Source organism: Lytechinus pictus, chromosome 14 (genome assembly GCF_037042905.1).
Source record: "Lytechinus pictus isolate F3 Inbred chromosome 14, Lp3.0, whole genome shotgun sequence".
Lineage (NCBI taxonomy): Eukaryota > Metazoa > Echinodermata > Echinoidea > Temnopleuroida > Toxopneustidae > Lytechinus > Lytechinus pictus.
The window spans coordinates 19,959,081-19,981,699 of record NC_087258.1 but is presented as its reverse complement, the minus strand read 5'-3'; the positions used below and the strand labels follow the sequence as shown (position 1 = coordinate 19,981,699).

The 22,619-nt window shown below is 39.3% G+C and overlaps 2 protein-coding genes across 2 annotated transcripts; both read right to left on the bottom strand.

Moving 5' to 3' along the window:
• Positions 1-1,184: 1,184 nt before the first annotated feature.
• LOC135156589 (zinc finger protein 208-like) lies at positions 1,185-3,404 on the bottom strand. The gene has a single exon (XM_064109152.1). It carries the CDS (start codon positions 3,402-3,404, stop codon positions 1,185-1,187), a length of 2,220 nt encoding a protein of 739 aa, XP_063965222.1.
• Positions 3,405-10,482: 7,078 nt separating this feature from the next.
• On the bottom strand, positions 10,483-20,464 carry LOC129276501 (zinc finger protein Xfin-like). The gene is made up of 3 exons (XM_064109887.1): positions 18,344-20,464; positions 17,388-17,522; positions 10,483-16,578 (listed from the first exon to the last, which is right to left on the bottom strand). Exons 1-3 carry the CDS (start codon positions 18,477-18,479, stop codon positions 10,577-10,579), a joined length of 6,273 nt encoding a protein of 2,090 aa, XP_063965957.1. The 5' UTR covers positions 18,480-20,464; the 3' UTR covers positions 10,483-10,576.
• Between the last annotated feature and the right edge of the window lie 2,155 nt (positions 20,465-22,619).

Below are 22,619 nucleotides of genomic sequence, written 5' to 3'. Positions count from 1 at the left end.
CGCAATACGATTCTTACATGGACTACTCGTAGCTGTCTCTAATGGCCCCTTTTGCATACTTTTTATAATAAAGAGTTGTTTGAGTGAAAAAGACATTTAATGGTCCACAATCCAGAAAACTCAAAAAAGTTCAGAGAAATGTACAAACTTAAGTTAGTATATGTAAATTAGAGCCAGCATGGAAAGACAAGACAAATTTTCAATGATCTGACTCAAAAAGATTTTTTAAGTTTGCTAATACTTTCATCTCAGATGAATATAAACATTGGAAATATATTGCCATGTGTGTGATACATGTAGGTCAATCTCAGGTCTGTAAGCTTCAAATTGTTTCAAGACTGTATTCTGAAGACTGGTTTGACTTAAACTCAGGTTAAAAGTTGTGGTTTATTATGGATAGCCAATTGTAACATAAATCACTAACGCTAGAGATATCATATCTCAGCTCATTTGGCTCTCAAATCATTCATAATTGTCTAGGAAGTATAAATAGATGATTGTCTTCACCATCGATGAATCAGGAAAGAGCACAGTAGACATAAGAAACATACAACTTCATAAAAATTTTTACACTTATGGCTTCCCATATTTCCCTGACTTCAGAATATGGGCCTAAAAGTCTCCATCATTTTGCACATACAGACTACAGATTAGACTGCTTTTTATGAAACTAACTGGCCATTGACAGCACAGAGCAAATATATCATGTCTTAAGAAGTTTTTTTGTTACTTGCCGATAGTTCACGTTGGTTAGAGGACCCACCACAGGCCTAGCATTTTACTTCCTGCTACACCTTAATATAGTCGTGCTTTGGACAGGCATTACTCTATGTTTGTCCTCTCCCATATGGAGGAGGAAAGAGTACCTGCAGGAATCACTGAAATGATATAAGCAGGACCTACGAAAGCACTGCAAAGCCAGGGTAAAATGGAGTGATCAACTTAGATAGTGGATACAATATTCTCCCATTTGTTAGCAATTCATATAATGTGTCAAAGTAGCTAGAGTTATCAAGGATGATGATATTGATATTACTGGTTAGTTTGTGATGATCATCGTCATACACCACAGTTTCTAGGAGGCAATCTCTGCTTCATTTTAAAGATTTGGAAACATTTTTTGTGACAGTGAGAGTCAAATACATGTAGGGTCATATTAATCTAAATACTCAATGCTATTAAAATCAATTATCCACATCAGAATTATATGACTGTATCGACTGATCAACTTCTTGAATCTGATCTATAGCTTCTTTCTTGATGAAGTCAGTTCCAATGACTAGTCCCGGATGCTCTATTTCTTCTTTTTCGATGAAGGCATTTAATGACTGGCCTGAATGATCAACTTCTTCTATAGGCTCTTCCTTGATGAAGTCATTTCCAATGACAAGTCCCGGATGCTCTTGACTGTGCATCAACTTCTTGTGTTGTAGCAGGTCTTCAGTTTGGGAAAAACTCTGTTGGCAGATATCACAGCGATGGGGTTTTTGGCCGGTATGGATCCCCAAATGCTCGACCAGGGCGTAGCGAAGATGGAAACCTTGCCCGCAGAATTCGCAAACAAAGAGCTTCCTGCCAGTGTGGACAACGCGGTGATTCTCCAGATGGCGCTCGTTCACACACACCTTGCCACATGTGGCGCAAGTCAACGGATCCTTCACGTGCTTCTCCTTGTGGTGAACCTCAAGATCGCTTGTGGACAGGAAGCCTTTGCCGCAGATCTGGCAGTGGCACTGACTGTGCTGGTCTTCTTTGTGCTTCATGAGTTCGTAATTCGATCTGTAACCTTGCCCGCAAATGTCGCATGGGCGTATCTTCTGCCCCGCGTGGACCATCTTGTGGTTGTAAAGGTGCAGATTGTTTACGCAGGACAGGTTGCAGATGTCGCAGACATATTTCCCAGACTCTTCTCCTTTCCTCTGGTAGACATTTCGGTGTTCTACCTGCAAACACTTTCCCGGTTCTAACACATCTCCATTCTCTCCAGCATTTGCGTCTGTTTTTTTACCTTTAGTTTTCACCTTCCTTTTCGATTTCTTTTTCATCTTCCCTTTTGCCCGCTTTTTTCGTTTCTTATTAAACCTCTTCTTTGCCCCATCACTAGCAGAGAAAATTAAAGAAGGATCAGAATGAATTTGTCCCTTTCTTTTAAGGTGCCTTCTCACGTGCTTATCAATGTGTCTCCTAAGACGATTCTCATTTGAGAATGCCTTGTAGCACTTTGGACACCTGTAAGGCTTTACCTTGTGGGTCTGCATATGGCGCCTGTACATCCTCTTCCTATCCCAGATTGTATCGCAAAATCTACATCGATATAAGTGGTTTAGTTCATGGATCATGTAATGCTTCTGCAAGTCTGACATTTTGGGGTATACATTGCCACATATTTTGCATTGCAAGCTGAGAGAAAGGTTTTCTGGTTCGTCATCGGAGCATGACTGGTTAGGACTTGGCAGTTTCATAATTACCTTGTGATAGGTTGGGATCACCTTGGAGAAGGTCTCTGCACATATCCAGCACTTGGCCGTAATCCTATCTACCGAGGTAGACGTTTCATCTGGTGGCATCTTGTCCATGAGACAAAGAGAACGGATGCAGGTGTGACACAGATAATTCTCCTCAACATCCCAGGGCTTTCCATCAGCATCCAAGGGGTCTGGACAGCAAAAATATTTTGAGCAGTTCCTGCAGTGATAAACCTTGCAATGATGTCTACTGCGTTCCTGTACATTTGCTAAAGTTGTCCGACATAGTTTACATACAAGCGTTTCCCGATTATCTGAAGGTTCTTCTTGTTTGAAATGGTTTTCTTCAGAAGTATGCAAAAGTGCAGTTGTATTCATGCCAAGAAGGGCCTGAAGATCATCATATGTCTCGCATTCCAGCATCCGAGTTTTATTCTCACAAAGCTGGCATATGTATGTAGCACTATGGGTCCCGAGATGGATGGCAAGATTTCGAGCTCGGTTGAAGAGCTTACCGCACAAGGGACAGCGGACTCTCTTGTTCCGAGCTTTCATATGCTCACATAAGTGCTCTGAAAGTTCTTCCCTTTCCGAGAAGGTCCTCTGACAGAGGTGGCAGGGGAACAGTTCATATTCATTGTGAGAAAGCATGTGGGCATGAAGATCGAGCTTCAGCCTGAACCTTGCTCCGCAAGCACCGCATTTGAAACGATAGTCCTTGTCTCCCGACTGGTGATTGGTTTGTGCATGGTCCTTCAGAACGGCCTCAGTAGGGAATCTCTCTTCGCACACATGACACTCATAAGGCAGTTCCTTGGCATGCTTGATCCTAAGATGAACAGTATAATTAGTTCTGTTCCCACAGGGTTTCTGGCAAAGTCCACAAGTGAAGGAGTCAGCTAGCATGCCAGTTTGTTGCAGATAACCTTCTCCAACCATACTTGGAGGTAACCTGACGTCTATCGCACGGGTATGTCGAAACTTTCCTCGTTCCCTTGCGTCTTCTTCTCCTCCAGAGGATGCGGATTGACCTGGAATACAAAAAACGTTCAAATATTTTTCCGTGAGGAATCACAACTTCGGCCAGCCTGTTTCCCTTCAATTGAAAGAAAAGATTTCCAGCATTTCATCAACATCAAATGTAGCCAGCAGGAATGGACAATGTGTATCTGCTCTTCAATTCAGTGCTCCTTTTTTAGGCAGCTTAATGGGTCGATAAGGTCTGAACCAATTTTGACACTGAATCTGTGAATTAAAGATTCTTTATATCTTTTAAATACGACAAGATACACACTAAAGATTGAGTGACCATAAACTCGGCCAGTGTCACACATATATGGTGAAGAATCAAAGCAAATGAATTCAAAACCGGCCTTAAGTGGGGCAAAGATATGAATGGTATTTCTAGTTGGTTCATGTAGTCTATACAGAAAAGATAGAATCTGGGCATGAAGGATCCAATGTTCTGGATTTTAGAGGTCATGTAGCAAATAAATACTAGAAAACTGAGATTATTTTGAAGATGTGTTCCCAGAAACATGTGAATATAGTTTAAAACTAAAACTGAAAATCAGTCTGCAGCAAATGCCTGTTATTTAAGCCTAAACATAGTGCCAATGCCCTTTGGTTAGCAAAATATTTATCTACAGTTGCCATATCTACACAGCTATTAGGCTCAAAAGGAAAATAGATTGGTCTGTGTCAGGTAGCAAATGATCAGAATGCTCCACACGTAACGCAGTGTGTGCGCTATGATTTCATTCGTATCATCAATTAAAAATAAGTCTACTGAACCGGTATCAAAGTCTAGTACTATGTTAGATCATTCAGTCATTGTTCTGCTATTACAACAAGTGGAATGCCTCTGGCCGTCTCACCTGCATCACGCGATTCAATATAGAAGCAGTGCTGATTTTGGAAACTACTATAACTCGCACAAGATGTTCAGTGATACTTGGTTACTCTTATTTCCACGTTTTATGAACTAGACCAATACACTTATAGAGATATGATGGCAATTCAACAAATACCCCCAACGTGGACAAAGTTCTTTGACCTTACATGACCTTTGACCTTGGATATGTGACCTGAAACTCGCACAGGATGTTCAGTGATACTTGATTAGTCTTATGTCCAAGTTTCAAGAGTCAGATCCATCAACTTTCAAAGTTATGATGGTAATTTAACAGATACCCCCATTATGGCCAAAGTTCATTGACCTTTGACCTTGGTCATGTGACCTAAAATGTGCACAGGATGTTCAGTGATACTTGATTACTCTTATGTCCAAGTTTTATGAATTAGACCAACACACTTTCAAAGTTATGGCTGTAATTCAACAAATACCCCAATTTGGTCAAAGTTCAATTACCCTAAATGACCTTTGACCTTGATCATGTGACCTGAAACTTGCACAGGATGTTCAGTAATACTTGATTACTATTATGTCAAAGTTTCATGAATCAGATCCATAAACTTTCAAAGTTATGATGGTAATTCAACAGATACCCCCAATTCGGCCAAAGTTCATTGACCCTAAATGACCTTTGACCTTGGTCATGTGACGTGAAACTCATGCAGGATGTTCAGTGATACTTGATTAACCTTATGTATAAGTTTAATGAACTAGGTCCATATATTTTCTAAGTTATGATGACATTTCAAAAACTTAACCTTAGGTTAAGATTTTGATGTTGATTCCCCCAACATGGTCTAAGTTCATTGACCCTAAATGACCTTTGATCTTGGTCATGTGACATGAAACTCAGGCAGGATGTTCAGTAATACTTGATTAACCTTATGGCCAAGTTTCATGACCTAGGTCCATATACTTTCTAAGTTAAACTTAACCTCAGGTTAAGATTTGGTGTTGACGCCGCCGCCGCCGTCGGAAAAGCGGCGCCTATAGTCTCACTCTGCTATGCAGGTGAGACAAAAACATGTTTCAACTAGAACTGCAATCGTTTCAGAACGATGTGCATGCATTGACGCGTCTAATTGAAAGGTCAAGTCCACCTCAGAAAAATGTTGATTTGAATCAATAGGGAAAAATCAGACAAGGACAATGCTGAAAATTTCATCAAAATCGGATGTAAAATAAGAAAGTTATGACATTTCAAAGTTTCGCTTATTTTTAACAAAATAGTTACATGAACGAGCCAGTTACATCCAAATGAGAGAGATGATGATGTCACTCACTCAAAATGGCGCATGCACTGTCATGCACGAATGATTTTAGAAAATGAAATAAGAGGTACACAATAATACATTATGGACAACATGTCTACCAAATCGGAATGAATTTGGATGAGGAGCGGAGGCAGGGGAGAACTAACAAAAATTACATGTTAATCAAAGTGGATTTTGGTACATTTTGCCCTCCATAGGAAGTTACATTCTGGAGTCAAACAGATTTCGTCAATTTTTAGACTATGGCCGCTCAACAAAGAGAGAGAAGGGAGAGAAAGACACAGAGAGAGTAATATGAATAAGCATACAAATTTCCCTGACAGTTCATAAACGTAACTCAGTGTAAAGTACATAGCAGAACGAAGTGCATGCATAATACGTTATGCCATAGACATTGTGTACAATTTTCTTGTTAATAATATGTGCATTGTGAGCAGTATACCATGTGTTCAGATTGGCTTATCTTGAAATTTTCTGTTGTAACCTATGTCGTATTTGGTATCAGTGGAAAGAGCATTCCAATGCGGTGACATTGATACCACTTTTAATTGTGCGCAAGCAATAGACCGGAAGTAAATGCCATATAAAGAAAGACATTAAAAATGATAGTTTTTCACAATAATTTTAAGCTGACGTCAGCTTTATGTCATTTTCTGTCACAAAAGGTCGACGAACGGTTGAAGTATATAATATATCAATACTCATATCTGCCAAGTTAGAAAGGATAAGCTTCAATAACAAGGAAATAAGAGCTAGTTGAAGTTGTGCTGGCATTATAGTGCATTTTTGCGTATTTTGCTGATTTTCGGGAGCATTTTTCAGATTCGTCAGTGGTAAGGTATATATTTTTCTAAATGGCATGAAAGGGCATATCTTGAACACCCTAAATCTAAAAAAGGGTACGGGTTTGGCCATGCATGACGCAATGAGGAGCATTCAAACGTAAGCGTTTTTGAAAATTTAGAGGGCGCTATTTCAATACCGGAAGGTCAATGATGTGTGAAAACTACCTCGTAAGTATGATATGTTGCCTGTATTAATTCCTGAAAATATTAGCTCGAATTGAATAAAAACAAGAAAGTTATGGCCATTTTAGGATTTTTTGACTTTACATTTCAATAAATATGACGTTTTTGAAGGAAGGCTATTTCGGATTTGAATTTAGGGCATGAAGATGGCATTTTTAAGGTCGGGTTATACGTCGCAAATGATGGAGCAACTCTTTGACTATCTATAGCAATTTGTTAGAAGTTTGTAGCATGCAGGATGCGGGAGTTAGGACGAGATTATAAATGGTATGCAAATGGACTTGAAAGTTACAAAATGGCGCCTTGATGGTCATGCATGAGTGATTTTGGAAAATTGAAGACGAGGTGCACAACTAGGGATGCTGGACAACATGTCTACAAAGTTTGGATGAATTTGGATTAGGGACGGAGCCAGGGTAGAGCTAACAAAAACCATGTGTTAAACAAATGGGATTTTGTGGAAGAAGAAGAAGACGACGGAATAGGAATACGGAACTAGAACTGCAATCGTTTCAGAACGATGTGCATGCATTGACGCGTCTGATTGAAAGGTCAAATCCACCTCTGAAAAATGTTGATTTGAATCAATAGGGAAAAATCAGACAAGCACAATGCTAAAAATTTCATCAAAATCGGATGTAAAATAAGAAAGTTATGACATTTCAAAGTTTCGCTTATTTTTAACAAAATAGTTATATGAACGAGCCACTTACATCCAAATGAGAGAGATGATGATGTCACTCACTCAAAATGGTGCATGCACTGTCATGCATGAATGATTTAAGAAAATGAAATAAGAGGTACACAATAATGCATCATGGACAACATGTCTACCAAATCGGAATGAATTTGGATGAGGAGCGGAGGCAGGGGAGGACTAACAAAAATTACATGTTAATCAAAGTGCATTTTGGTACATTTTGCCCTCCATAGGAAGTTACATTCTCGAGCTAAACAGATTTCGTCCATTTTTAGACCATATGGCCGCTCAACGAAGAGAGAGAAAGGAGAGAAAGACACAGAGAGAGTGATATGAATAAGCGTACAAATTTCCCTGACAGTTCATTAACGTAACTCAGTGTAAAGTACGTACCAGAACGATGTGCATGCATAATACGTTATGCCGTAGACATTGTGTACAATTCTGTTATTGATAATGTATGCATCGTGAGTAGTATACCAGTGTTCAGATTGGCTTATCTTGAAATTTTCTGTTGTAACCTATGTCGTATTTGGTATCACTGGAAAGAGCTTTCCCATGCGGTGACATTGGTACCACTTTTATTTGTGCACAAGCAATAGACCGGAAGTAAATGCCATATAAAGAAAGACATTAAAAATGACAGTTTTGCACAATAATTTTAAGCTGACGTCAGCTCTTTGTCAGTTTCTGTCACAAAAGGTTGACGAACGGTTGAAGTATATATCAATACTCATTTCTGCCAAGTTAGAAAGGATAAGCTTTAATAATAAGGAAATAAGAGCAAGTTGAAGTTATGCTGGCATTATAGTGCATTTTTGCGTATTTTGCTGATTTTCGGGAGCATTTTTCAGATATTTCGTCAGTGGTAAGGTATATATTTTTATAAATGGCATGAAAGGGCATATCTTGAACACCCTAAATCTAAAAAAGGGTACGGGTTTGGCCATGCATGACGCAATGAGGAGCATTCAAACGTAAGCGTTTTTGAAACTTTAGAGGGCGCTATTTCAATACCGGAAGGTCAATGATGCGTGAAAACTTACTCGTAAGTATGATATGTTGCCTGTAATAATTCCTGAAAATATTAGCTCGAATTGAATAAAAACAAGAAAGTTATGGCCATTTTAGGATTTTTTGACTTTACATTTCAATAAATATGAAGTTTTTGAAGGAAGGCTATTTCGGATTTGAATTTAGGGCATGAAGATGGCATTTTGAAGGTCAGGTTATACGTCGCAAATGATGGAGCAACTCTTTGACTATCTATAGGAATTTGTTAGAAGTTTGTAGCATGCAGGATGCGGGAGTTAGGACGAGATTAGTAATGGTATGCAAATGGACTTGAAATTTACAAAATGGCGCCTTGATGGTCATGCATGAGTGATTTTGGAAAATGGAAGACGAGGTGCACAACTAGGGATGCTGGACAACATGTCTACAAAGTTTGGATGAATTTGGATGAGGGACGGAGCCAGGGTAGAGCTAACAAAAACCATGTGTTAAACAAATGGGATTTTGTGGAAGAAGCAGAAGAAGAAGAAGACGACGGAATAGGAATACGGAACAAGAACAATGCATTGTCGCCATTGGGCGTCAATGCAATAATCAGTCTATAGTGCTTTAGAAATGGAAAGTTTTAAAGCCATATCATTAACAAAATCACAAATGACAACAAAGAATAATCATTGAAGACATGCAAGCATTCCATAAACATGCAAAGTTCCACAGCTGAGTATATAGTAAGCCAAACCAATATGAGCCAATGGGAGTACAATTTTACTTATCAAATGTTGACAGAGTTTTGATGCAGAAAATACATCTATATTTTCCAAAATTTGATTGTGAGTGCCCATAGTCGAATCGAAGCATCAGAATGGGAAAGTAAACTTGGTCATCCCATATGACACTTAACAATCAAGTCAAAATTCACATGAAACAGAACTAAATGCTTTTTTTAACCTCAAAAGGATTACTGTACATGAAGATCAGTGTTAGCTACAGGATTGAATCAAGGAGCACTGCAAGAGTAAGAGAATAATTATATAATGCAATCAGTTTTATTGCAACGTCACAAAACCTTGGACTTAAATTTCAAAATATTTTTTAGGGCAAAAACCAAGAAATCGAAAACTAGTGAATCATAGCAGTAGTTTAGTGCTTGACGCTGGGCAAATGTCAAACAAACGTCGGCTCCGAAACGAAGGGATGAAACTGCCTTTTCCGGTTCATCAATTTTCGACAAAGACCTCACGGCTGTTCTTTGTCATTTGACGAGCATTTTCAATACGTTTACTGTGTTCTTGAATCCTCCATACATCACAGAGGGAAAAATAATAATAATATGGTCCATTAATAAATAGCGCAGCTACTATAATTGCATATACTCTACTGCACTTGATAATTGGTATCATATTATTACCCTGGCTGTAGCTGAGCTGCCAAATAGGCAAAAAAGCATTCAAGGAATAAATCCCACTGGGTACCCATTCACCTCACCTGGTTCAAGTACAGCACAATGTGGGTAAACTTCTTGCTGAAGGAAAACACGCCATGGCTGGGATTCGAACCCACGTCCCTCTGATTGAAAGAAGAAAGTCGTAACCACTAGACCACGACGCCCCCGAAATTCCTAATAATCATCAGGGCCTAGGACAATACCAAATCCGAAAAGACGCTGATAGAATTAACATCACTTACTGGTGTCAAGCTATTCATGATATGACTGACCTTATTTTGATAAAGTCATATCTGTTGGAGCTAAAAGTAAATAAGCAGCCTGGGGAGGGTTTCATCAACAGTTGCTGTCTGACATATCATCAGATCTGACAACTTTCCTTGATTGGCTGAGAAGTCCTTTCATGAAAATCTCTCAAGATTTCCACTATCAAACCTGCACTGACACCGGAACCAACACTGTATGAATACAAGCAATCAACTTGAAGTGGAACCGGAAGCCTACATAATAAAGGACATTCCTAGCAAGTTACATGGAACAATCAAGAGGTCCTGAAATCCCTGCAATCGATTCAGCCAATACAAAATTTGTCTTTGAAATCTGGCAATTATTCAGTTGATGAAACATTTTATGAAACACTGATGTTGTAAACAGTATGGACACAATTCACACAATATCTTGCGTCATGTCCTAATTAAATATCATATGACGGGTGCAGTATCTGAGCCAAGAGATTTTATTCAATTCCACCTGTGTGCTCTGTTTGTTTGTTCGCAACGTCCTGCGAAACAAGAGAGTCATTGCTTGTATGACCAACGATGGCATTGTCACTGTTTGAGGGGATCTTAATTTTATGCTTCCTGAAATGTTTGTTCATTGCAAACGGCTTCCGACTTATGAACTGGGAACAGATTGGACAACGCTTAACGTTGCCTTTCACATGAACATTTGAATGTTCCACGACTTCCATTGGGTCATGAAAATCTATCTTACAAAAACAGCACTGCCATGTCTTCTCCTTCTTTACAGATTGTACATCAAGAGAGGTGTGTACCGCCTCCGGGACCCTATCATCTTGTACGTAATCAGACGTTTGGGATGAAGAATTTTCCTCTAAAGATTTCCCCATCTTATGACTATTCTCTTGAGGGATATCACTACATGGCCTGTTAGCTACGGTGCCTTCATTCCTCACCATACTGTTATTCGTTTCCTTGTTCATGTCCTGTGACATAGGTGACTGGGTAATCAAAATGCCATGTTTAATGAAATGTGATGTGAATGCATACTTCTGCAGGATCAAGGTCTCTGCACAGATCGGGCAACGTTTGACATCACCTTCTGCGTGGACCTGTACATGATATACAACTTCTACTGCTTCATGAAATTTCTTCTGACAAAGAGAACATTGCCATCTGCTTTCTTTATCAGCGACTTTCATACTATATGGTCTTATAGATTGATTTTGAGGTTCCCCACATGGGTGCACTTTTGGCTGCTGGATACGATCCTGTTGCTGTACTTGATCAGAGGTTCCAGATGTATCACATGCTTTCAAAGATCTTTCAGCGTTCTGCAGGTTTTCACAAGTGAGGTCACCAGGCAGATTTTCAGCTGCATTTTCATGTACATTATTCGGGGGGAGATCCATTTCATTTGAGGTCCCTTCCTTCTGCACCACTGTTTGATCCGATTCCAAGTTTTCTAGGTTCTGCAAAGCAGGTGACCCGATGTCATCCTCAATCAATTCTATACCATATGGGTCTGAAGATAGATTTTGTGTTTCACAAGATGAGGGCACCTTTGTCTGTGGATTACAGTCTCCTTGTTGAACTTCATCAGAGGTGCCAAATGTATCAAATTCCTTCAAAGATCTTTCAGTGTTCTGCAGGTTCTCACAAGTGAGGTCAGCACACAGATTTCCAGCATGGGTGCATTTTATCATTTCATGCCCATCATTTGAGACAAGTTCTGTTTGGTAACAAGATTCGTCAACCTGCATTACTGTTTGATAAACTTCCAAGTTCTCTCTGTCCGCCGAAACAGGTGGTCTTCTAATATCATCAATGGCCACTTTGTCATTACACATGGTTTCAGGCCTGATAATGCCATGCATTCTTAGGTACGAGTTTGATCTTGGTTTTTTCAGGCTTAATAACTTGCCGCAGATAGGACAAAACTTTCTATGCGCATAGCTGTGGTCCTCAATATGATCTAAAACTTCCTGTGAATCATTGAATTTTGTTCCACAACTACAACATTGCGACCTTCCCTCTACCAAGTCACTAGATTTTACAAAGGTAAGCCTTTCTTGAGATGAAGGGAGCTTTCGATCACTATCCACATGATAGTCTTGTTCTTGGGATGAAGAACATTCTTTTGCATGATCATCTGTGTTTGGAAGCTGCTCATGAGTCATGTCATACGGTGGACTTTCAGCAGTAATGCCAAGTGTCATTTCCACTCTATCACTTGGGGGTTGTGGGATCTTGAAGGAAGTTCCTTCATTCGGCCCTCTTGCAGTTGGCGCGTCCTTCATATTTTCCTTTGAAATGGCAGCTTCACTGCTTATATCCTCAATAGGAATCCCCTCTTCAGAGGGTATGTTTATGCCATGCTTCCTGAGATGCAATTGGAATTCCAATATCTGGTCACTTCTGAACCACTTCCCACAGACGGGGCAGCGGTTTGAGCCCGTGCTAACGTGGAGGCGGGAATGGCTACCTAGAGATTCGGCTGAATCAAACTCCTCATAACACCATCGACAATGGTTTTGCATTTCTTGTTCAGTGTCTGCTGCTCGAACATCAAACTTCCTACCATGAACAGGAGTGTCGATTCCATGAAGTTTCAGGTGCCCCTTGAAGTATTCAAGAGTAAACCATTTCTTACATACAGGACAACAGTTGTTGCCTACTGCAATGTGGATGTTGATATGATCCAGGAGTTTGTCTGTGTCATGAAAATGCTTTGAACACCAGATACATGTTGTGTCTTGATTCAATTTATTTGGGCTATGCACTTCCATCTTGTCCATGACAACAATCTCTGAAGCAGGCAGCACCATATTTGAACCATCAACATTCTGTGCGTATGTTGTACAGGGCAAGATGATGCCATGGCTTCGGAGATGGACTTTGAAACTCTGTTTTGCTGATTGTCTAAACCACTCGCCACACACTGGACAACGCTTCTTTCCCCTGCCAATGTGGAGAAGCGTGTGACTTGCAAGGGCATTGCTAGACTTAAATTCTTCATCACACCATCGACAGCGATTCTGTATTTCCTGACCGGGGTCAACTGAGAGAGAAATATCAAAATTCCTGTCTTTATCAGAAGTGTTTATTCCATGAGAGACCTTGAGATGGTGCTTCATACTAGACAGTTGTCTATACCAAGTCTTACAGATTGGACAACAGTTGTTGCCATGTGCAAAATGGATGTTGGTATGACTTACTAGTTCATCTTCCTCAATGAATTGCTTCTTACACCAGGCACAACATAGTTTGTAAGATGTGCCTTCATTTTGCATATTTGGGACATGCATTGTCTTGAGTTTGAAACCACCCATCTGTGAAGGGAGCACAACATTATTTTCATCATCAACCTTTATAACTTTATAATCACGAGGTATGAAAACGCCATGGCAACGTAGATGGACCTTGAAATCCCGTTTCACTCGTCCAAACCACTTGCCACAAACAGGACAACAGTTCTTTCCATCGCAAATGTGGAGGAGTGAGTGAATTCCTAGAGCTTTGCTGGACTCAAATTGTTCATCGCACCATTTGCAGCGATTCTGCATTTCTTGAGGCAAGGTGATCCTTGGTGAAGCATCAAACTTTCTAGTATGATAAGCGGTGTTAATACCGTGATTTAGTTTCAGGTGGCGCTTTATCGAAGATAAACTATACCACTTCTTACAAACTGGACAACAGTTGTTACCGTAAGCAATATGGGTGTTTGTATGTTCCAATAGTTCATTGGCATCATGAAATTGTTTGGAACACCAGGCACAGCAGAGTTTCTCCTTATCATCAGCATATTCTGACTCGACTGACTTTTTCTGTCGCTCTGTGGAAGTATGATCAATCTGCTTGAACTTATCAATGGTTTGGGATACAGAAGATGGATAGGTGTCCTTTCTTGAGCTATCATTGGTCAATCTTCCATCATCTGATGTCATGCTTACTGGTATACCATGATTTCTCAGATGCAACCTGAAAAAACCTTGAGACTGAGGGTTTTTGAACCACATGCCGCATAGTGGGCACCGGTTACTTTCCTTGCTGATGTGGAGCTGTGTATGAATATCCAGTGCACTCCTTGAATCAAATTCTTCATCACACCAAGAACAGCGAATCTGCAATCCTCGAAGCAAGGGAGTCATTGGTGAAAAGGCAAAGATTCTGCCACGGCTGGGCGTTACTATTGCATGAGCAACCCTGAGGTGTGCTCTTAAGGGTTGTAAAGCATACCACTTTCCACAGATTGGACAACGGTTGTTACCCCATGCAAGGTGGATATTGATATGATCCAACTGTTCCCTCAAACTATGAAACTCCTTCTGGCACCATGCACATCTGAGTTTCTCTTCTTGATCATTGAATGGGTTATTCCGTTTCCGGCCGGACATCCGGCCTAGTTGGTGTACAGTATTACAGCTTTGGGATTGTACCTTTGACTGAGTGTTCATGCTGGGACCTTTCCAATGAGTCATGGGACCACTCAGAGGAGCAGAAGATTTGGAACAAACTTCACGAATGAGGGGGTGCGCAACTGACCGTTGATCTTTGGTGCTAACAGACTCTTCAACATGAATTTCATTTGTCTGAGGATGTTCGAGGCTCATATGCCACTGCAAGCCAAGTTTGGATTCAAACCACTTCGGGCAAAGATGACAATATATGCCTAACTTGAATTTCGGTACACAGATATGCTGGGAAAGCAATTCTCGACTCTTGAATTCGCATTTGCACCCACCACAACTATGAATGTAGGACTTTTCGTCTCCTGGACTAGAAAGTATTGAATTTTGTGATGAGTCAACACTTGTGTTACTCTCAAAATTCAGAGACGGATTGTTTTGCTGGGGGTAAACAGAGTGACTGCTGGCATGTTGGGTGTTTTGCCTGTTTTCAAAATTTTGAGATTCTACTGGACATTTTCCAAGGCTAGATGAGGACCTGGATTTATTCGACCTATCAGACAGGTATTTTTTCATCAACCTGTCACTCCTTTTTAGTTTAGCCCTCTGAGATATGTAAGTTTTAGGAGGAGTTTTCTTGCGCGACATCAACATACTGTTCCTTGATTGCATAGACATCTGAGAATTGCATGATGAACGCGAACTTGACTCATAGGAAAGAATGATACCATGTTGTCTAAGGTGCTTCCTGAAGAGTTTTCTTGATCTGGAATATTTCTTACAGACCGGGCATTGTGTTTTATCCTTTTTGATGTGGATTTGTGTATGCTCCACCAATTCTTTTAAATTATCAAAATCCATGCCACACCACTGGCAGCAATGGCTAGGCGATGGAAAAGAGGTTTGCACCTGCGAAGCAGCCCTGTGGACAGTATCTAGAATGGACTGTACAGACATATCAGGATGCTGTGGCCTTTGATCAGAAGAACGGACAAAATATGGAACTCCAAGAGACAGGAAGTGTTTAGGTAAATAATTCTGGCGCTGGCTGTTCTGCATATGCTCAAAGCGGGGAAGAGGCACCCTGGTGCCAGCGCCGGGAGGTGGCCTCTTCCTGTACGGTGTAATGGTACCAGAGATTATTTGACCATTCCTCCCGATCCTACTTGCAGCCTGAACTGACTGTCTTTTATTATTTTGTTTTTTGTCTATGATAGGATAGTGGGTCTCTAAATGCTCCCTAGTTTGCCGCGTATCTGGAAAGTACTCGTCACACAAATGGCAATAGCACAGTCTGTGTTTACTGTGCACCTTTTGATGCGCTATCAATTTGGATCTGCTTTTAAATTCCTTATCACACGTGAGGCAAAGATATGAGGTCTTGTCCCCGCAAAACTCACAAATATTTCTGTCCTTACCACCCTTATCAGTTCGCCCTGCCCTGGTGCGACTGAAACTATCCAAGTCTCTCTTCTCCAAGTACCTGGCCTTACAATTTGGACATTCATAAGGGAGTTCTTCACTGTGTTTAGTTCTCAAGTGTAGCAAGTACATACGCTTGTTGGGACATGCTTTCTTACAAAATCTACAAGTACGGGACTCGGATTGTACACATTGGGAGTTACTTGGCATTTCTTGGCTTCCACTAAGGTTCCACCCTTCCTCTGGATCTACTGAATTCTGGACATTCTTTGTTTCATCCAATACCTCATAACCTCCTTCCTCTACTTCAAACCTGACTATCTGAGAGACTGGGTCATTCCCCACAGTCTCCTTGGAGAGTTCCACTCCCCTTTCATCTCCGACCACAGAGTGACGGTTTATTACAGAAAAGTGTGAAACTTTTTGGTGTTCATCAAAAGCACTCTGGTTATTGTACATATCACCACAGATTGCGCAAATGATAACCTCTACCCTTTCTTGTTTGATTCCATCTACGTCAAGCAACGGAGGGGGCGACTTACTGTCCAAGGGGCCACCTGTAGAAGATCTCTCTGCTACCCCTTGCTCACAGGATCTCCGCAAGGATTCTAACATCTTGTAGCTCTCTGCAAATTGGTCGGGATCCTCTTGGTAAGGAATGTGTTGGCCTGGAAAGGACAATATACAAAAGAAAAAAATGCAAGTTTGTGTGGAAAACCAATTCATTTCACTATCAAAACTAAATGTTCATAATTATTACCAATATCAGACATAATTTACAAAACCGTATTTCCCTGAGATTTTATGAATATAGGAAAGAGGTAGAGATATTATTTGTATTTTGCTTGGTCTTTCTGCGTGTACCGACTTTGCATGAAGAGACGACACAAAATATACCTTTGTTTTTTCCCAGGTCTCATATCCGAGCATCTGAGGATGCGCAGAAAGAGATATGCGTCATATGTATCTGCGCATCAACAACATACCTTATAATCGATCTGCATCCCGTATAGGACAAACCCATGGACGCAACATTTCAGTTACTAGTACATCAATACGGTAAGGTTCAGAGGCCCTAGATGCTCAACATGACAATTAGAATTCCATTTTAGGAGTGAAATATCTCAATTTTCATGATTTTTGCTTGAGATACATTATTTAGATTATAACAAAAATATTGACTGGCTCTTCTTTCGGGGAATGTCAAATTTATTGCCCTTGTCTAAAGACTTGGGCCAATATGATTCAGTTTCAGGCAATGTATTTCATGTTTCCCTCAAGGCCAGTCAATGTTATATAATTCTTTACTTTACTCCCATGCATCACGGCAAGAGCTAACTTAGAATCGCAAAAACATTGCTCAAAATGTTGAGGTAGAACCTCTCATCAGCCCTCCTTCCCACCTCTGCCTGGTTACGGTTAAAATTCTAGACTGCTATAAATATGAAAAGCTTGAAATGGAGGAGTGTGCGCATACCCTCATCATCACTCAGAGGTTCTTGCTTGATTTCCACTGGTGGCGCATCGGTCATCACGGGTGCGCTTGTGGACTCGCTGGTAGAAGGCTGGTCAGCAGGGTCATCCTGCTCATCAGTCCATTCTTGATCCCCATCTGCAAGGTATCAAGGTAATTTAAACGAGTTAAAGGGGAAGTTCACCCAGATGAAAAAGTTTGTTGGATAAAAATACCAGAAAAATATCAAGACTAAATATTGATAATAATATTTGAGGTAAATCCATCAAAGATTAAGAAAGGTACAAGAATCTTAAGTTTTGATTTGTTACGTCATATTCAAGCAGCTGCCCCTATGTTATGTAATATGAAATGCATAAGTTTAGATGCTTTAAAGGCTCCTAATCACATTTTTTTTCAGGAGCGGATGTGAAATGATTGGTCTGTTGTTATACTGAAGGTACAATGAAACCCATTCCCATTTTGTTGAGAAAATTACATTTCATTTACTTTTTTATGACACAACATATGGGAAAGCTGCAGCTTGCATATGACGCCACAAATAAAAAAAATCCAAAATTCTCATAACTTTTTTAATCCTTGATGGATATTCCTCAAGCCTTCACAATTTTTTTTAATCTCCATGACCACCTCCATCACTATCATCATCACTATCATCTCCATCATCTCCATCATCACTATCATCACCATCATCATCATTATGAATCATGACATTCACTACCATCATCACCATCATCATTTTCATCATATCATCATCATCATCATAATTCTCACAATCGCCATCATCATAATCATCATCACCATCATCATCATCAACACCATCATCACCATCATCACCATCAACATCATAATTCTCACATTCGCCATCATCATAATCATAATCATCACAATCACCATCACGATCATTACAATCATGATCATGCTCACAATCACCATCATCATGGAAGAACTTCATTTACCTTCTTCTTCAGACTGTTCATCTCCATCGTTTGACCACTCTTCATCGCTGTCTTCCTCGTTTTCTTCACTCTCCTCACTTTCCTCCTCGCTCTCCTCTTCTTTATAGGAGATGATCTCCTTTCTCCTTCTCTTCATACCTGAGGGAGTATGATATGATATAATAATAAGGATTACAGACCTGCAAACCTTCTACAACCCAAAAAAGTATTCTTATGAGGGAAAAAAATTTACAAAAAAATAGGTTTTTTTTTATTTGTTTCAACGTAACAATCGCCAGCCTGTTGTAGTGAGATCGGTGAAAAAACATGTGAAATTACTCTACTTGAAAACTTGATACATCACCCTTTTAAACATGTGCTCATAGGCAAAAATTTACTTGTTCTTTTCATGCAACAAGTTACTGGCCCGACAGTGATTTTTACTGGTCTGGGACTGTCGGATCGGCGCTAGTGTCACGCACTGTGTATAATACATAATCCATGATCAGAAATTTTAAAAAAAGTAACAAATCATACAAAAAAAGTATTGGCGTATTTATAGCAAAAAAGAGGAACAAATACTTTATAAAGGGAGTTGGCATTTCTGGGATTATGACCTAAATTCTGAACTGGGGTTTACTTTGAAATCTGGTGTAAAGATGTGGGTGAAGTATGGATAGCTGATTGTGAAACAAATCTCTGACGGTACTTGATCAGTTCATCTGCACATTTGATGATGATTCACATCATTTATATTGCGCCAATTTCTGTCAAAACATCTATAGGCGCAGGCTCATCCAATTATAGCTCATTAATGCACATCTTCTAAAAAATTAACACCAAAATCATTCATATCTGTCTGGGAATGATACTCAAAATAAATTTTCACCATCATAAAATTATAAGGGAGAAAAATCACAGTAAACATAGGTAGCATACAATATAAACAAGACTAACATTTTCAGCTTTCCACAATGTACATGTAGATACATAGTTTTAAATAAACCAATGTGGCCTAACTTCAACCCGACTTCAGAATACGCACCATTTGTCTTCCTTGAAGTGCATGAAATGTATTATGAAAGAATACACATTTAAAGGATAACGACCAGCATGCTGAAGTTTAGCACATGATTATACGTGTAGGACATCTTTTAAGACAAATTGCAGGCCTTGTGAATTCTATACAAGAATTCATGTTTCCACTGATATAATTTCTCTGATAGTTCAAATAAACTTTCTCCTTGTCCACCTTTGTTTTTGTTTTTTTTTCTTGTCTTCTGCCATTTCTATTCTTGAGTTTGTTACAGGTACGGGTGTGTTCAATGTCGATTTTCAAATTTAAACAACAACATGAATCATGATTGAAAACTCAATTCCAAAACACGGAACACTCCACCTATAATGCCAAGGAAGCTGAAATTGTAGGATTTGACCTTCTTGCCCAACTCAGTGAACAACTGAGTGTACTACTTTTTACTTCACTTTTGTCACTGGTTCTCTCAATATGATGTTAACATGTACATGTTGGAGACAAAAATAATTAGTTCAAGAAAATAAAATAAAATATTCAATTTTGATGACTTGACTTTATTCAATTCAGTTTATTTTTAACAACAATATCTTTTTTTAAATATTACAATCAAAACATAAACGAAAATGATGTCAAACATAAAATTTGCTCAATATGCAATGACACTTTAATACGATAATACAAAAACAAGATTTTGACACCTTGGATTAATATTTACATTTTCCCCTAAAACTTCATACAAATAATTAAAACAATAACATTGGAAAAATTTATGCATAAAAAAGAAATAAAATGTTTATCCATTGACTACAGAATTCTGTGATTCCCATTGGCTGTGTACAGAAATCAACAGGTTCCAGAAGTCAATGAGTTAACAGAACATATATTTTTACCAGCCATGCACCCATGTGGATATCAAGTATCAATTTTATTCACATAGGCAAGAGGCCATCTCATGGTTTGGGGGGGGGGGTTAATGAAAAACTGGTAAACATACTGTAGCACCCTGTAAAAGAAAAGATGTTGTAGATTAGACATAAGAACCCTGTCTTACAAAGAGTTACGATTGATCCAATCAATCGTAACTATGGAAAGCCAGCAACGTCTACATCTAAAATGAATGTTTGTTCAAAATATTTTCTAGATATGACAAATAATCATGCATCCAATGTTTTCTTGAAAATTCAGTGTGCTTCTCTTTGTTTACAAAGGACATTGTACGAATTTCCTGGAGAAAAAAATTATGACATTGTTGGATTTCCATATACTTTAGGTTGATCGGATCAATTGTAACTCTTTGTAAGACGGGGCCCAGATGAACAACTTATCCAAGAAGACCTACATGTACTAAATCCACTAATACTGATCAATGGTCATAAATGCAAACATTTATAACTAAAATAAACTTTTTATTCAATTCATTTTAAAAGCCATGATTAATAAGAATTTAAGAAGTGCAATAAATGCTGCTTTGTAGAATTCCATAGCTATTGAGTGCCTCATAGACCCAAGGCAACGTATCGTGAAGCTTGTCAGCAATGATAAGTTACCATTTTCTGGTAGTTACAGTCAGAGGACAGTGCCTCTCAAAACCAAGGATTTCACTGAAATTGTCAGTGCTGTCAATTTAGTCAATGCTGACAATCTTTATGATATACATGTATCCATGGACTTCCTCGGGACAAGGTTTTATTTAATATTGACTTGACAAGGGCATACAAAATAATAATAATAAAGCAGTTCTTGTATAGCGCATATCACATTATGTCATAATGTCCCTATGCACTTCCGAAGGACTTGGATATTATTTAGCCCCACAGCCTTTTACAGCGCGGTGGCATTTCAAGGAATAAATTCCTGCCAGGTACCCATTCACCTCACCTGGGTTGAGTGCAGCACAGTGTGGATAGATTTCTTGCTGAAGGAAATTACACCATAGCTGGGATTCGAACCCACGACCTTCTGTTTCAAAGTCAAAAGACTAATCCACTGGGCCACAACACTCCACACATGTTATCAAACAAGGAAATATCACATGGGGGCCTCAGGGTGCCATCCAGCTAACGGATATCGATGCTCAAAATAGGATAAGGAAAGCCTCTTTTGACTGAATTATTAAATATACTACATGTATGTACAAGGTAAGATTTACTCATATTCAAATCACAATAATGCAACTAAATACTTGCTCTGGAATTTGATAATAATAATAATATAGGTATATTTACCCAGGGAAGCCACTTCAGTTCTGAAAACTGTTCTCCCAGCGGGCCCTGTTATTATTATTACCCCGGTTTTAGCTGGGCTGCCTAGGCGCTCAAAGCATTCAAGGAATTTCTTCCTACCGGGTACCCATTCACCTCACCTGGGTTGAGTGCAGCACAGTGTAGATGAATTTCTTGCTGAAGGAAATTACGCCATGGCTGGGTTCGAACCCACGACCCTCTGTTTCAAAGTCAAAAGACTAATCCACTGGGCCACAACACTCCACACATGTTATCAAAGAAGGAAATATCACATGGGGGCCTCAGGGTGCCATCCAGCTTATGGATATCAATAACCAAAATAGGATGAGGAAAGCCTCTTTCGACTGAATTATTGAATATACAATGTACAACGTAAAATTGAAATCATATTCAATTGGCAATAATGCAACTAAAATTGTAAATACTTGCTTTGGAATTTTACATTTCTCAATCAAACATATTGATTTCCCTTTAGCTGTACATATATGTACCATCATATCATCATATCATCAAATATAAAATTGATTTATAATACCTCAACCGGGTTCCAAAAGAAGCTGATCAAACTTTACAAGGGCACTGCACAAATTCCACTCAGTCAAAATGAACAATATATTTACACAGGCTACATTCGATCATCATTATTAAAGCACAAATCAATAATTAAGAGATTGGTTTAATCATACAGGTGTTATAGCCCCTCACATCGATTGGTTTCAGAATCCAAAGTCACAAAATGGCAAAAGAAAGACCAATGAAAATAAGATGGGATTAAATAAACTTCCCACTTTAATACACATGTCCTTCATTGGAATGTTTAATGATTGGCTCAATCACAAAGAAGCTACAGGAAATTAACATCAAAGTTTTAAATGACTGGTGCCCAATCACACAGCCACACACAAAATCCACTGGGGATGTCCCGGTAAATGAGGATAATCTGAACATGGTGTGTGTCTGTGTGTATCTCACTCAGCCACACACAGAAAACACCATGTTCAGATTATCCCCCGCTTAC

Excerpts from the sequence above, each read along its gene's own strand:
- LOC135156589 (XM_064109152.1), bottom strand. The coding sequence starts at position 3,404 with ATGGTTGGAGAAGGTTATCTGCAACAAACTGGCATGCTAGCTGACTCC.
- LOC129276501 (XM_064109887.1), bottom strand. The coding sequence starts at position 18,479 with ATGAAGAGAAGGAGAAAGGAGATCATCTCCTATAAAGAAGAGGAGAGC. Across the intron at positions 17,523-18,343 it reads TGAACAGTCTGAAGAAGAAG|ATGGGGATCAAGAATGGACT; the intron begins GTAAATGAAGTT and ends GATACCTTGCAG. Across the intron at positions 16,579-17,387 it reads ACCTCTGAGTGATGATGAGG|GCCAACACATTCCTTACCAA; the intron begins GTATGCGCACAC and ends TGTCCTTTCCAG.